General features: G+C 39.2%; 1 protein-coding gene across 3 annotated transcripts in view; it reads right to left on the bottom strand.

The window, feature by feature from the left end:
• The window catches only part of FCRL4 (Fc receptor like 4), a 28,102-nt gene continuing 19,719 nt past the window's right edge, over positions 5,703-14,085 (bottom strand). For all 3 annotated transcript variants that reach the window (XM_013996932.2, XM_021089615.1, XM_005663242.3), the window contains exons 12-13: positions 9,753-9,784; positions 5,703-9,653 (exon numbers count right to left, since the gene is read on the bottom strand). In XM_013996932.2, the coding sequence (XP_013852386.2) occupies positions 9,537-9,653; positions 9,753-9,784 (149 nt within the window). In that variant the 3' untranslated portion in view covers positions 5,703-9,536. The remainder of the gene's footprint in view (positions 9,654-9,752; positions 9,785-14,085) is intronic.

Here is a 14,085-nt window from a genome sequence, read left to right as displayed (position 1 = left end):
CTTCTTGTGCTCTCAGGGATGGAGGCCCTGTGCAGATGAGTTGACTGCCTTTCGTAATGACAACTCTCATTTTTTTTAACCAGAAAATAATAGAAGCCAACTGATTTGAGGCTTTCCCCTTGCCCCTCCAGCTTATGTAAATTTTTGAGGTGTTATTTTTCCATGCCTCTGGGAAGTCCGAAGACCCAACACACTTTTGCATAAACGTAAATGATATATTTATCTTAGGGTTCCTCTTTCTGAGACTCTTGAACTGACATTCACCTGGGGGCAGTTGTTACATCTCATCTCAAGTTGATGCTCAGCTTGAGAGATTTTTATTAAGTAGAATCAGCAAGAAACTGGGATGGACCCAATGTGAACTGAAGGCTGAGGGCTTGCACAGTAGAATCATCTAATAGACAAGCTGCAAGTATCAGAGAGATGACCTAAGTAAACTTTCTAACTTGACTCAAAGGTGAAGGCAAAGAATTGTCAAAAGTACTCAAAATTCTTAAAAAAAAAAAAAAAAAAGTTTAGGCTGCAAGGTGATTGGCCAGGGTGAGAAAAAACTGATGTGAATCTCAGTGTTTCTACAGGTTTTTTTTTTTTGATGGGCAAATTTGGGAAATTAAATCCTAGCACATAAAATGCAGTGCTGAGAGGAAATGGGTGAGACTGCGGTTATGCCCAGGGGTTTTTGAGTTATGCTTGAGTCTGTCTCCATTTTTGGCAACAATTGTTCCCCTAGTTGCCAAGCCAAATTCCTGGGAGATGCTCCACATGTCTTTCTTCAATCAGTCGCCTACTTTTACTGAGCTTCCTATGAAATAAGTCTTTGTTTTTATTTTTTTAAATCTCTCTTAATTTATTTGCCTGTTACTCTAGTTGGTCTGATCAAGCAGAAACCTTCTGTAACAATGGTGAAGGTTTTTTCCAGATGGGTTAATTATATTTATTTTCATGGCCAACAGTCCCTCATTGGCTTTTTTAAAAAAATAAATTTTATTGGAGTATAGTTGATTTAGAAAGTTGTGTTCATCTCAGGTATACACCAAAGTGCATCAGTTATACGTATATCCATTCTTTTTCAGATAATTTTTCCATGTAGGTTATTACACAGTATTGACTAGATTACATTGTGCTATACAGTAGGTCCTTGTTACCTATTTTATATGCAGTAGTGCATATATGTTAATCCCAACCTCCTAATTTAGTCCTTCTGCCCCACATTTCCCCTTCAGTAACCATGAATTTGTTTACAAAATCTTGAATCTAACCAGCTATGATGGGAAAAAAATAAAAATCATTATAAAAAAATCTTTGAATATGTTTCTGTTTTCTAAATTCTTTTGCACAATTTTTGTTAGATTCCACATATTAGTGATTTCATATGACACTTATCTTTCTTTGTCTGACCTACTTCACTGGTTTGATAATTTCTAGGCCCATCCATGTTGCTGCAGATAGCATTATTTCATTCTTTTAATGGCTGAGTAATATTCCATTATATTCCAATATACCATATCTCTTGTATCCATCCCTCTGTTGATGGACTTTTAGGTTGCTTCATGTCTTGGCTATTGTGAATAGTTCTGCAATGAACATAGTTCTTTCAAATTACTGTTTTCTATGAAACAAGTTTTGCACCCCTCCCCTCTACTGCACCTGTGGTTCTGCTCTGCTCATCTAACCTAGATGACAGTAATAGCACCTAAGCACTCTCCCTAACACTAGGCTTTCCCACCATAAAGTTGTCTGATGCAGTCATCAGAAAGATTTCTCTGAAGGACAAATCTGAAACACATTGTTTGACTAAAATATCAGTAGTTCCCTGTATTCAAAGATAAAACTCCTCATGGCATCAAGGCCTATTGGGATCTCACCCCTTCCAGACTGACACAATTTTCCAGTAAACAGAATTTTATTCTGCAAACACATTGAACTTCCTGCACATTTAAGAACACATGTTGCTGTTTTGTCCCTGTGCACAATTTCTATGCCTGTCTAAAGCCCTTTTCTTCATTCCCTAACCCATCCTTTCTGTGTCTAGTTTTCCAACTCAGTTTCCTTTTCCTCTTTTCTGTTCCTTCCTCTTCTTCCTGACAGCTAATATTCATTACACGCTTCCTGTGTCTCGACACTATGCTTAAGACTCCACACATTTAATCCTCATAGCAAGTTTATGAATTAGATTCTACTACTATTCCCATTTTTCACTCCAAAGAGATATTTGAGTAAATTAACTAAGGTCATAACGAACTGTGATCTAAATCTGAAATCAGATCCTCTTGGGTCCACGTATTAAAAATTCTCTATCTCTTCCAGAAAATTTTCCCTGAAAATTTCCCTTGGTTTGTGGAGTGGTGACTGGCTGGAATGTTCACCCGATTCGTGTCCTCTGTTTCCAGACCACAGCTGGATTGTTTTTCCTACCCCTGAGATAGGCGGTGAAATTTGGCTAAATTCTGGTCAATAGACTGTGGGAGGAATGACTGCCCCTAAAGTCTCTCAGGTGACCTTCCACACTCTCTCTCCTTTTGCAGAGAAATAGGAAGCCCTGAAGATGGCTATACCATTAGATGTAAACAGCCTAGGTTCCTGAATGACAAGGGGGAGCACAGCTTTGCCCTTCACCCTGGGAGTAAGTAACACTTTGTTTGGAAATCTCCTAAGACTTCTGGGGTTGTCTGTTACAACTATTAATGTTACTTTCCCTAACACATGGGCTAAATGCACATTTAATATTACTTTGAATCTCTTTATGTATCTATCTCTTCCAGAATATTACTTCAGAAACTTCCTAAAGAAAGACTTTTTTTTTTTCCTGATGAATCTTTATGTTTGGTCTATTAAGTGCACAATAACTACTTGCTGACCTAGAAAATATATCAGTGGCTTACTAAATACTAATAGTGATCATGAATATGTATTGAATACTTATATGCAAAAGGCATATTATCAGGCACTTACATTCATTGCTTTATATAATTCTCATAATTCAAAAATGTTAATTAAGTGCTTACCATGTATTGGGTTCTAAAAGAGGCACTGGGGATACATTAGCGAAAAAACAGATAAAAGTCCTGTTGCCATAGGGCATAAATTATAGCTGGGGTAATCAGATAATAAAAAATAAGAAAAAATTTAGAATATCAGATTATGAAAGTGCTTTGAAGAAATATGAAGTAGCATAAGAAGAGGAGTTAATGAGAGTTGGAGGTGTAACTATCCTAAACAGGTGGTAAGGAAAAACCTTATGGAGATTATAACATTTGAGTAAACACCGAAAGTTGAGAGGAAACAAGTAGTGGCTATCAATGGGAAAAGCATTACAGACAGAGGGAACAGCAAGTACCAAAGCCTTGAGTAGGAATGTGCTCACAATGGCACATTGTCTTTACTTTACATAGAAGGAAATTAAACCCAGAAAATGTAAGTAATTTCCATCTTAGAACTTATGAGTGGCACCAAGGCTTGAACTGAAAGCTTTTGGATTTAAAAGCCCATATTCATTTTGATATACTTCCCTGCCTCCTATGACTTTTACTAGTTACTTTAAAAGTACACACACACAGGAGTTCCCATTGTGGCGCAGTGGAAATGAATCCAACTAGTATCCATGAGGATGTGGGTTTGATCCCTGGCCTTCCTCAGGGGGTTGGGGATTTGGCATTGCCATGAGCTATGGTGTAGTTTGTAAACCTGGCTTGGATCCCCCATTGCTGTGGCTGTCATGTAGGCCGGCAGTTACAGCTTCAATTCAACCCCTAGCCTGGGAACCTCCATATGTTGCAGGTGCTGCCTTAAAAAGACAAAAAAAAAAAAAAAAAAAAAAAAGTACACACACACACCATTCTAAAAGAACTACCAAAGCAGATCCTGAAGAACGGCTTTCCTAATATCAGTGCTTTCTTTGTTGCTTCTTGTTCAATAGAGAGGGGAAGGGTGACACTAGAGTTTCTCCTTCACAAAACAGATCACCTACCAGACTTAGAGGTAGGCTTTGGTGTAACAAAATTGCAGCTCTGTGATCTTATAAAAGCTGATGGTAGAGTTGGACATTTTATTCTTCTGAGTTGCAGAAAGAAAGGCTCTACTGTCCGGTCAGTTTCCAATTTAGTGGTGTTGAATAGCAATTATATTGGCTTCATGATTTGGGAACTTTGCCAGTCACAGCTGAGATCCTGTGGGGTTTTTGTGTTTTTTTTGTGTTTTTTTTGTTTTGTTTTTTTTTTTTGTTTTTTTTTTTTTGTCTTTTTGCTATTTCTTGGGCCGCTCCCGTGGCATGTGGAGATTCCCAGGCTAGGGGTTGAATCGGAGCTGCAGCCACCAGCCTACACCAGAGCCACAGCAACGCGGGATCCGAGCCGTGTCTGCAACCTACACCACAGCTCACGGCAACGCCGGATCGTTAACCCACTGAGCAAGGGCAGGGACCGAACCCACAACCTCATGGTTCCTAGTCAGCTTCGTTAACCACTGCGCCACTACAGGAACTCCCCTGTGGGATCTTGAATCAGCTGTGGGGGCAATGGCTCCTCTCTTGCCAAGTCACTTTGGCAGTTTTCTTCTGGGAGTTGGTTCTGGTGGCTCAATCTAGGGCCTCATTCTCCAGCCTCATTCTCCAGCCTTTCCCTTAATACCCTATATTGGAAAATCCTTTTCTTTGTAAATCGTAAATATTTCTTTGTATATAATAGATCCTGTTGTTTGCTATCAAACCCTGACTGATAGGGTAACTGGCACAAAATACAGGGTGGCCATTACATTCTGATAACTCAAGCCAGACTTCCAGTTTGTTTTCAGTTTTACAGATATAGCTTGCTCATCTGTCTTGGTCTCAGGATTCAAAGTCTTTGTCAGCCATAGTATTCTGATTACCATTCTGACCTTGCTTCCTATTATAGTAGACCTGCCTTACCCTGGACTTAACCACACTGAACTCCATCATAATCAAGGAACCTATTTCGGAAGCAATATCTTCATCTTTGCCTATTTCTATTATGCTTTTCAAAGATACTTGGACTTTTATCACTAATGTACTTTTCAATGCTATGTCTGGAAAGGGGTATCCTCTAGACCCTCTTGGGAGGTACACTTAGGGGTATGTGAATGGGTCATATGTGATAAATTCACTTCAACACTCTCATTTATATTAATCTTTGAATTCTTCCACTACATTATTCCAACTGTTGTCTCAATTTCACTTAGCCCAAACCACTGCTGGGAAATTTTTTATCTACTGAGAGAGCAACTAATTATGACCACTTCCAGCTGCTTGTGTCCATACATTGAACCCAGAATCTCTATCAAGTGAAAATATATCAATTAACTTAGCCCCAAACAAAATTATCCTCCTTCCTTCCTGGTCTACTATCCTTAGCCAAATATCTAGGTTTTTGTGATTATAAATTCATAAACTTTAAAAATTCTCTTAACATGTAATCATGCCTTTTCTGGCTTTTATCATGTTATTGGCCCTCTGCAAAATACTGAGATAGTCATCTCAAAGTAAGATTAGTTACAGCTCCATTCATTAAGAAAGAAGCCCAACCAGACCTCTGGATAGAAGCTACATATATCACATTTGGTTGCCCTATTCTGACTTAATAACTGAATAACTCATAAAGCTGTTACCTTTGAGAGGGGCCCTGGGTAAAGAAGAGGTCTTCAGTTGCTCTAGGCTAAAGTTTAATCAGATCTGTCTTTGGTTTTTGTGACTCAGCACACCCAAAGGATCCAAAAATTCTGAGGCTAATCAATATGTTGTGTGGATGCTGTAGCAAGCCTTAGCAGGAGAATCACAGACAGTGACCCCAGCATTCTGGAGCAAACTTATGCCTTCTTCAAGTAATTGCCCTCTTTTTGAGAAATCTCCTAAGTAGGTCAGGTAGTCACTGAATACTTGAACATGACACACTAGGGATCTGAGCTGTTCATCATTAGCTGGAAGTTGTCTAGTCCACTAACCAAGAGCTCATACCATCACTATGGTAGGGATTAAGGAGATCTAGTACCTGAAGCCACAAATAAGTTCAACAAACAATGATGGGCTCATACTCTGCTCTTCAACTTCTCTCTCAAGCAACAATTGTGGCCTGGTGGTGAGTTCCCTATGACCAGTTGACAGAGGAGGAAAAAGCTGATCCTGGTGGAAATATGCCAGCATCAGCTGAAGGTGACTATTGCAGCTCTATAGCCCCCACTCTCAGGAGTCCTTGAAGGACTGTGATGACAAGGTCTGCCAGTGGACCAATTTTTCATAGCACAGCTAGAGATCCACTTTGCCTGGAAGATGAGATACCTAGAGATAGAGGTTCACTCTGATTCATGAGCAGGGGAAATACGATCTGGGGTTGAAAATAACAAAACTGGAAGTTTGGGAAAAAGTTACATGGGTGGATCTCTCTGATTGGACTCAGAGCATGAAAGTATTTCTCTCTGATGAATACTCACCGAAAGTTTTGCTGCAGAAGAGGATCTCAGTAATCTGAGGGACATGACAACTTGCTCTGAGTGAGGTCAGTCCACTCTTTTCGCAACTACCCCACTGATTTTTCTAAGGGTGCATGTAGACCGTGCCCTTGGTGGAAAATGCTGAGGATAAGTACGGATTCAGTTACATAGGTATCTGTTCACCATGGCCAGTCTGGCCACTCGTGAGTGCCCAACCTGACAGACACAGAGGCGAGACCTGAGTCTGATCAAGTGCCAGATCCATGGAGGGCCAGCTTGTTACATTTCTAAAGGGCTAATATATTGTTTACAATGGATCCCTTCCACTCTGCAGAAAGCGGTTATTTCCCTCAAAGAAACAGATGATTCCTATGTTCCAAAGTATTTGTTAAGCACCTACAATGTGCCAGGCACAGTTTTAGGTGCTTGGGATGTATCAGTGAACAAAAGGAACAAAGGTTGCCACCCTTAACTTATTTCTAAAGGGCTGATATACAATAAGCACCATAAATAAGTAAATTTTATAGTATATTTTAAAGTGATAAGTGCTGTGGAGAAAAAAAGTAAAGCAGAGTAAGGGAGATTGGAAGTGCTGAAGCCGGGGGAAAGTAATTTCTAAGTATGTGTGATTCAGGTAGACCTCAAAGCCTTGATGGCTAGAAGGAAGAACAGTCTAAGTCAAGGGAGCAGACAGTGCAAAGGACTTAAGTGGGCATTTGCCTGGTGTGTGCAGAGCACCTTCAGCTAAGTGATGAGGGAGAAAGTAGTAGGAGAGGAAGCCAGGGAGGCCATGGGAGGAAAGATCAGGTTAAGCATTGTGGGCACTTAAAGACTCTGGCTTTTACTGTAAGGAAGGTGGGAATTCAATGCAAGGTTTTGAGCACAATGACCATAGTGCTGGGAATGGGCTGTAAGGAGGGAAGAGGCAAAGAGGGAGACAGGAACCACTGCTGTAAGGTGAGAGGTGCTGTAGACAAAGGGCAGAAACAATGAAGGAGGTGATGAAGTGAGTTGCCATTCTGGATATAGATATTTTAACCTTTTATTATGGCAATTTAAAACATAGAAAAGCATAGGCTGGTATAAGCCCTCCTTCCTCCCACAGTGCACCTATCACCCAGCTTCAGAAATGGCACACCCGTGACCAATCTTGTTTCAGCTATACCACTACCCACTTCCTACCCACCTTCCTCTTATTGGATTATTTCAATCAAAGTCATAATATTTAGTCTACAAATACTTCAGTATGAAGTAAAAGAGCTTTAAAATAAAACATAACCACAATAATACCATCTTCAAACATATCTAAACATCATTTCTTCATACTTACGTACAAATTTCCTTCAGTATTTCATAAGTAATTTCTTTCTAACTTCGTTTGTTTGGGTCAAGAACTACTCATTACTTTTGACTGACATGTATCCAGTCTTATTTAATTTATAGGTCTTCCCTCTCACATTTTTTTCTTCCCTTCCTTCCTTTTTTTTTTTTTTTTTTTTTGGCTGCACCTGCAGCATATGGAAGTTCCCAGGCTAAGGGTCGAATTGGAGCTGCAGCTGCTGGCCTACACCACAGCCACAGTCATGCCAGATCTGAGATGCAACTGCAACCTACACCACAGCTACTGGCAATCCTGGATCCTTAACCCACTGAGTGAGGCCAGGGATCAAACTCACATCCTCATGGATACTAGTTGGGTTTGTTTCCACTGAGCCACAATGAGAACTCTCCTTCCTTTTTTCTTTCCTTCCTTCCTTCTTCTGTCATTTCTTTGTTGAAGAAGCCAGATCATTTATCCTGTAGGATGTTTCCATAGTTTAGATTTTTCTGAGTGCAATTCCATGGTGCTATTTAACATAGTCCTTTGTCGAGTGTATTTCATATAAACTGGTGGTTAGATTTAGAGATTCGATGGGATGCAGTTGTGACATTTCAGGCACAAATACTTTGTAGGTGGTATCGAATACTGCCATCAGATGGCACATAAGGTTAGGCCGTTTCCATCTTTTTTTTTTTTTTTTTTTAACTTAATCAGTAGGTGTAGCATGAAACATTCACACAAAATAGTCATTTTCTATCTTTTTCAGTCTTTCTTCATTTATTGGAAGAATTAGCTTAACACTACCTATTTGATAACTCAAAGTTACTGCTCCTATAAGAAAGATAGCTCTATATCCTTTGAGCAGGAAATTAAATTATAACAAGTGAAATGGGTGCTGCTTGATATTGGGTTCTAATCATTTCTAGACCTTTCCAGTGGACAGACCTAGGAAATAAATAACTTTTTTGAAAAGGCAGGGTTTGCCATCAGTTTATACTGATATCTCTAATTCAAATATAGGTTTGGGGGGTTGTTACTTAATTTTTAATTTTACAGTTGTTTTCAGGGTTGTTACTTATTTTTAAAATTTTATCTTTAATTGTATATATTTTAAAAAAATTTCTCTCTGATTTAAAAGCCTTTATCCCTAATAATATTAACATAATTAGATTTGACTTTTGGAAGTTCAGCCTAGAGCCTGCTTCTCCAGCACTTCTAATGATTTTTTTTTTCAAAGTAGTTAATATAAACTTTTAAATTCCTTTATCTGTAAGCCATTTGGAATGGATTCTTTTGTCTGCAACTGAATCCTGGTGGTGTAACCAGTGTAAGCAGGACTGTGCATCGTCTGTGAAGTACGGGTGCAGCCACTCATAGTGAAACCTATTGATGCAGATAATTCCCCAGTGGGAGAATTATTGAAGATGTATTAAACAAACCTGAGTCACTTAAGCTCTTCTGTCTAGGTACAAATCCCAGTTCACCAAGATGTGGGCTTCTGTTGTTCCACAGCAATCCTCCTTCCTTATTCCTTTTCCCTGAATCAGACCCCAGGGAAACACAGGAAGTTAGGCTCATAGCAAGTACACAGGCTTTTCTCTTTACTGTGGATCTTGGTTATTTCAGCGAAGTCTTTGAGGAGCCTTCACCACCTCAGAGTAGATGAATCAGAAGCCTTGGAACTGAATGCACATGGCCAGGAAGGACTGGAAAGTTGGAACCGGCCAATCACTCCAGAGACCTTGAGGACTGCACAGGTGTTTGGATCAGGGATGAGTCACAGGAGTAGGACATTCTCATAACGTTCCATGGCATCTTCCTCTTTAGAGCTGATCTTTCCAGCCACATCATCTTGGGGCTGTGTCTTCACCTCAGAGTAGACAATCGAGGCATGCTGGAGAGAAAAGAAGGTAGAATAAGAACTGAAAAGAGAGAGGGAATATGGGGCTATCGGTAGTAATGGGAGATGAATCAGTCAGGAAATGAAACTTACCTGATCCTCTAGAAATGTTCTGGAGTTTTTAGCTGTAGAGGAAAAGAAAACCATTGAGCCATGAGTATTTTGATTCACTCAGAGCCCAGCCTTCTAGCTTATTCCCCAGAGTCTGAGAGCCCCTGGGCCCCCACTGATTGCCATGTTTTCCCCATCCTGACTTCCAACATGTCCTACAAGATGTAAGTTTGTTTTACCATGTCTTATCCCAATCCTCTGCAAGTTCTTTTCAAGCTCCAATGATCTGTCAACTCCTCTGTCAATACCACCCCAAGAAACCTCACGCCCCTCCTTGACCAGATGTTAAGAGAGAATTTCTTTCTTAGTTTCAGTTCTTGCCTCTCTTAACTGCCTTGTAAGAAAAACTCTCTTACATTAGCATGTTCTATTTCTCGACTTTATTGCGAAAGTTTCTTAGAGACAGAGCCACAGTGAGAGAAAATTTCAACAGGTGTGATTTGTCACATCCTGCATATTAGAAATTAGGAATTTCAGAGAACAAGGTAGAATTATGAGAGTTGTATAATAATTTTATGAAGAGATAGAGCCTGAAAAAAAAAAAAAGGATCCATCCCGGGACACCCAAGATTTCTATCTTTTTATCATATTTTTACTACCAATATTTTTGGGTTACAGATCTCTTTAATGACCTGATAGAAACTATGTACTCTTGCCCCCAAACAATAGTCATATGCATGGAACTCTGCATACAATTTCAGGGGCTTCATGCAACATTGAGGCACTGGTGAAGAAATTCTGCATCAATATATAAAGTGCCTAAAATATAACTAGTCTGTCAACAGTGTGCTCAGCTTCAATGGTATTTTGACAAATATGTCAAGGACAGTGTGAAGAGCAGCAACTGATCAAGGTGACTCTTTAAGATGTACCCAATTAACCCAATAGAATTGGTGGCTGTTCTAATTCTATCATTCAAAAGGTCCTGATTAGCAAGGATGGCTGAAAAATCAAAGTGACAGACAAAGCAGGTGTTCAGAAGATACATGTTAGTCAAATATATCAGTAGGCACTATAAGCAGCAAATATTATGGCAAAATGGAAGACTTAGTCTTTTACTGGGTTTGTGACCTTGCAAAAGTCCTTAACTTTCTACTACAGGTTACAAGTGAACTTTCTACTAGGCACAAAGATATTGGAGAGGTGCTATTTGTAGAAAAGGCAACTTACAAAATGGGATAAAATTCTTACAAACCACATATCAGATAAGGGGTTCATATGCAAAATATATAAGGAAATCATACAACTTAACAGCTAAAATAACAATGATAATAACCCAATTTAAAAATGGGCAAAAGATCTGAATAAATACTTCTTTAAAGTAGACATATCGGTGGCCAACAGTTATTGAGAAGGTTCTCAGCGTCAGGGATCATCAGATAGTGCAAATCAAAGCCACAAGGAGATATCGCCTGACACCTGTTAGGATGGCTATCAGTAAAAAGACAAAAGATGACAAGTGCTGGCGAGGATATGGAGAAAAGGGAATTCTGGTGCACTGCTGGTGGGAGTATAAATTGGTAGTGTCACAATGGAAAACTGTAGGGAGGTTTCTTTTAAAATTAAAAATGAAATGATGATGTGATCCAGCAACTAAATATATATCAAATATTTCCACTTTCTAAATATATATCAAAAGGAATTGAAATATGGATCTGGAAAGATCACAGCACTATTCATATACTATTCATATACAATACCAAGTCATGGAAACTACTTAAATGTTTAATGATGGATGAATGAATAAATAAAATATCACATACACACAGTGGAATACTGTTCCACCTTTAAAAAAGAAGGAAATCCTATGATTTTTGACGACATGGTTGGACCTGGGCGATGTTATGCTAAGAAAAATAAGCCAGTCCAGAAAGACAAATATTGTATGTTCTCAAATTCATAAAAGAAGAGAGTAAAATTGGGACTCGGGGAAAGGCGACTAGAGCTAATGGTCAAAAGTTACCAAAGCTTGAGTTATGAAGGATAAATAAATTTTGGAGATCTACATAGGGCCTATAACTAATTATATATTTAAGAAGTAAATTTTATGTTGTATAATAATAATAACAATAATAATGTGTGGAAGGAAACTTTGGGAGATGATGTAAATGTCTATGGCCTTAAGGTGGTGATGGTTTCACTGGTGTAAATTTATATCCAAACTCATGTATTGTATATGTTAAATATTTATAGCTTTTTACATGTCAGAAAAAAGGTAATTAACTACTTATAATGCTAGAATATGAATGAACTGCAAAACATGTGTTAGTGAAAGAAGCCAGACAAAAGATTAGATTATATACGATTCCATTTATATGAAATTGTAGGAAAGCAAAACTATAGGACAGAAGGCAGATCAGTGGCTGCCAGGGGTGGAGCTGGCGGGAGATTAAATGCAAAGGAGTATGAAAGGATTTTCTGGGGTGTTGAAAACGTTTGGTATTTCTCTGACTGTTTACATTCATTGCAATAATTTGATCTGTACATTTAAATGTAGTGAATTATAGCGCATATAGATTATACCTCAATAAAGCTGATTAAAACAATAATTTTGAGTAGAAAACAGGGTGCATAATTAAGTAGTGTCTCAAAATTTTTGGTTCAGTTATACATGTGTGTGTGTATGTGAGCATGTTCACACAGGTTTGCAGTACAATTTGTATTTCTTACTGTATATGACAATGAAAAGAATATTTCGACACCACCTATCTAGAGGGTTGAGAGTTCCGACTCATAACTGGTGGTGGGATGAGAATAGTGTTGCTGGGCTAGCAAGGACCTGAGATTCCCAGGTGTTCCCCAGGTCCATGTCAGAGGCAGAACAAGAAGGAGTCTGGTAGGGTCTGTGGGTACCAAGGGCAGGAAGCTGGATGTGATTGACTGGAGGGGAGGCCAGTGAAGGAGTTAGAAATGCATCAGCTGGGACAAAGGTATTTAAGGAAGGAGGGAAAACCTCAAGAGATCACACATGTACTTTAGAGGGGGGAACTCCTGCTTTTGCATCTGCCATCCCAGGGGAGGCAGAAGCCAGCTTCCAAAATACCAGTTGGCGTAAGTCCTTTCCCCAGAAATTTCCAGGCTAGTTAGGGGAAGCCAACCAAAGAAATAGAGAAGAAACCAACTTTGCTCCATTCTCCCCCACATCCCTTCCATTGCCAGCTTCTCTTCTCAAATTTGTCTGAATTAGGAGAGGGGAAAGTTTTGATTAACATCTTCGAACTAGGTGTTCTACTTACTAAATTGATTCTATGACCTAAGGAGTCCACATGTCTATTATCTAAGAGAACGGAGAATATGTTGAAAAACCTGTGGCTGCCAGAATTTTTATTCTGAGTGCCTGGGAAGATTTTCCACAGAAGAAAGTTTAAAGAGGTGGTGAGAGACAAAGTTTTTGTAATTAAGTCATGAGTCTTGATGTTCAGTACATTGGTTGCATAGGGTTGTTATGTGGATTAACTAAACACATGCATCCATATGTATAAGTATATATGCTATCATGGGTATATGTTCTTGTTTTTTTTTTTTTTTTTTTTTTTGCTTTTCTTAGGGCCACACCTGCAGCATATGGAGGTTCCCAGGCAGGGGTCAAATCGGAGCTGCAGCTGCCAGCTTACACCACAGCCACAGCAACACAAGATCTGAGCTGCATCTGCAACCTACACCATAGCTCATGGCAATGCTGGATCCTCAACCCAGTAAGCGGGGCCAGGGATCAAACCCTCATCCTCACAGATGCTAGTGGTGTTCTTGACCTGCTGAGCCACAACAGAAACTCCCTATAATGTACATATTCTTATCACATAGTGGGTGCTTTGTAATCATTCATTCATTACTTACAGGCAACCTCTGTACATACTCCTTCGTGATTACAATATCTATTAGAAGGATATTTAAATTTTGTTTTGTTTTGATCATCAGCAAAGACATATTATGTATTTTTCGGTGTCTGTCTTCTCTCTTTCGAATCTAGCACCACACTGCAGCAATTTTTATCTGCTTTGTTCACTAACAGACTCCCTATATTTAAAACAGTACTATCATGGACTTGGAGAATAGACTTGTGGCTGCCCGGGGGGAGAGGAAGGGAGTGGGAGGGATCGGGAGTTTGGGGTTATCGGATGCAAACTATTGCTCTTGGAATGGATTTACAATGAGATCCTGCTGAGTAGCATTGAGAACTATGTCTAGATAATTATATCGCAACAGAACAAATGGTGGAAAAATATGTCTACATGTAAGTGTAACTTGGTTCCCATGTTGTACAGTGGAAAAAAATAAAAATAAATTTAAAAAAACAATAAATCTGGCCATTCTG

The sequence above is a fragment of the Sus scrofa genome, chromosome 4 (assembly GCF_000003025.6).
Source record: "Sus scrofa isolate TJ Tabasco breed Duroc chromosome 4, Sscrofa11.1, whole genome shotgun sequence".
NCBI lineage: Eukaryota > Metazoa > Chordata > Mammalia > Artiodactyla > Suidae > Sus > Sus scrofa.
Note: the sequence above shows the minus strand (reverse complement) of the source record. Positions and strands in the feature narration are given on the sequence as shown.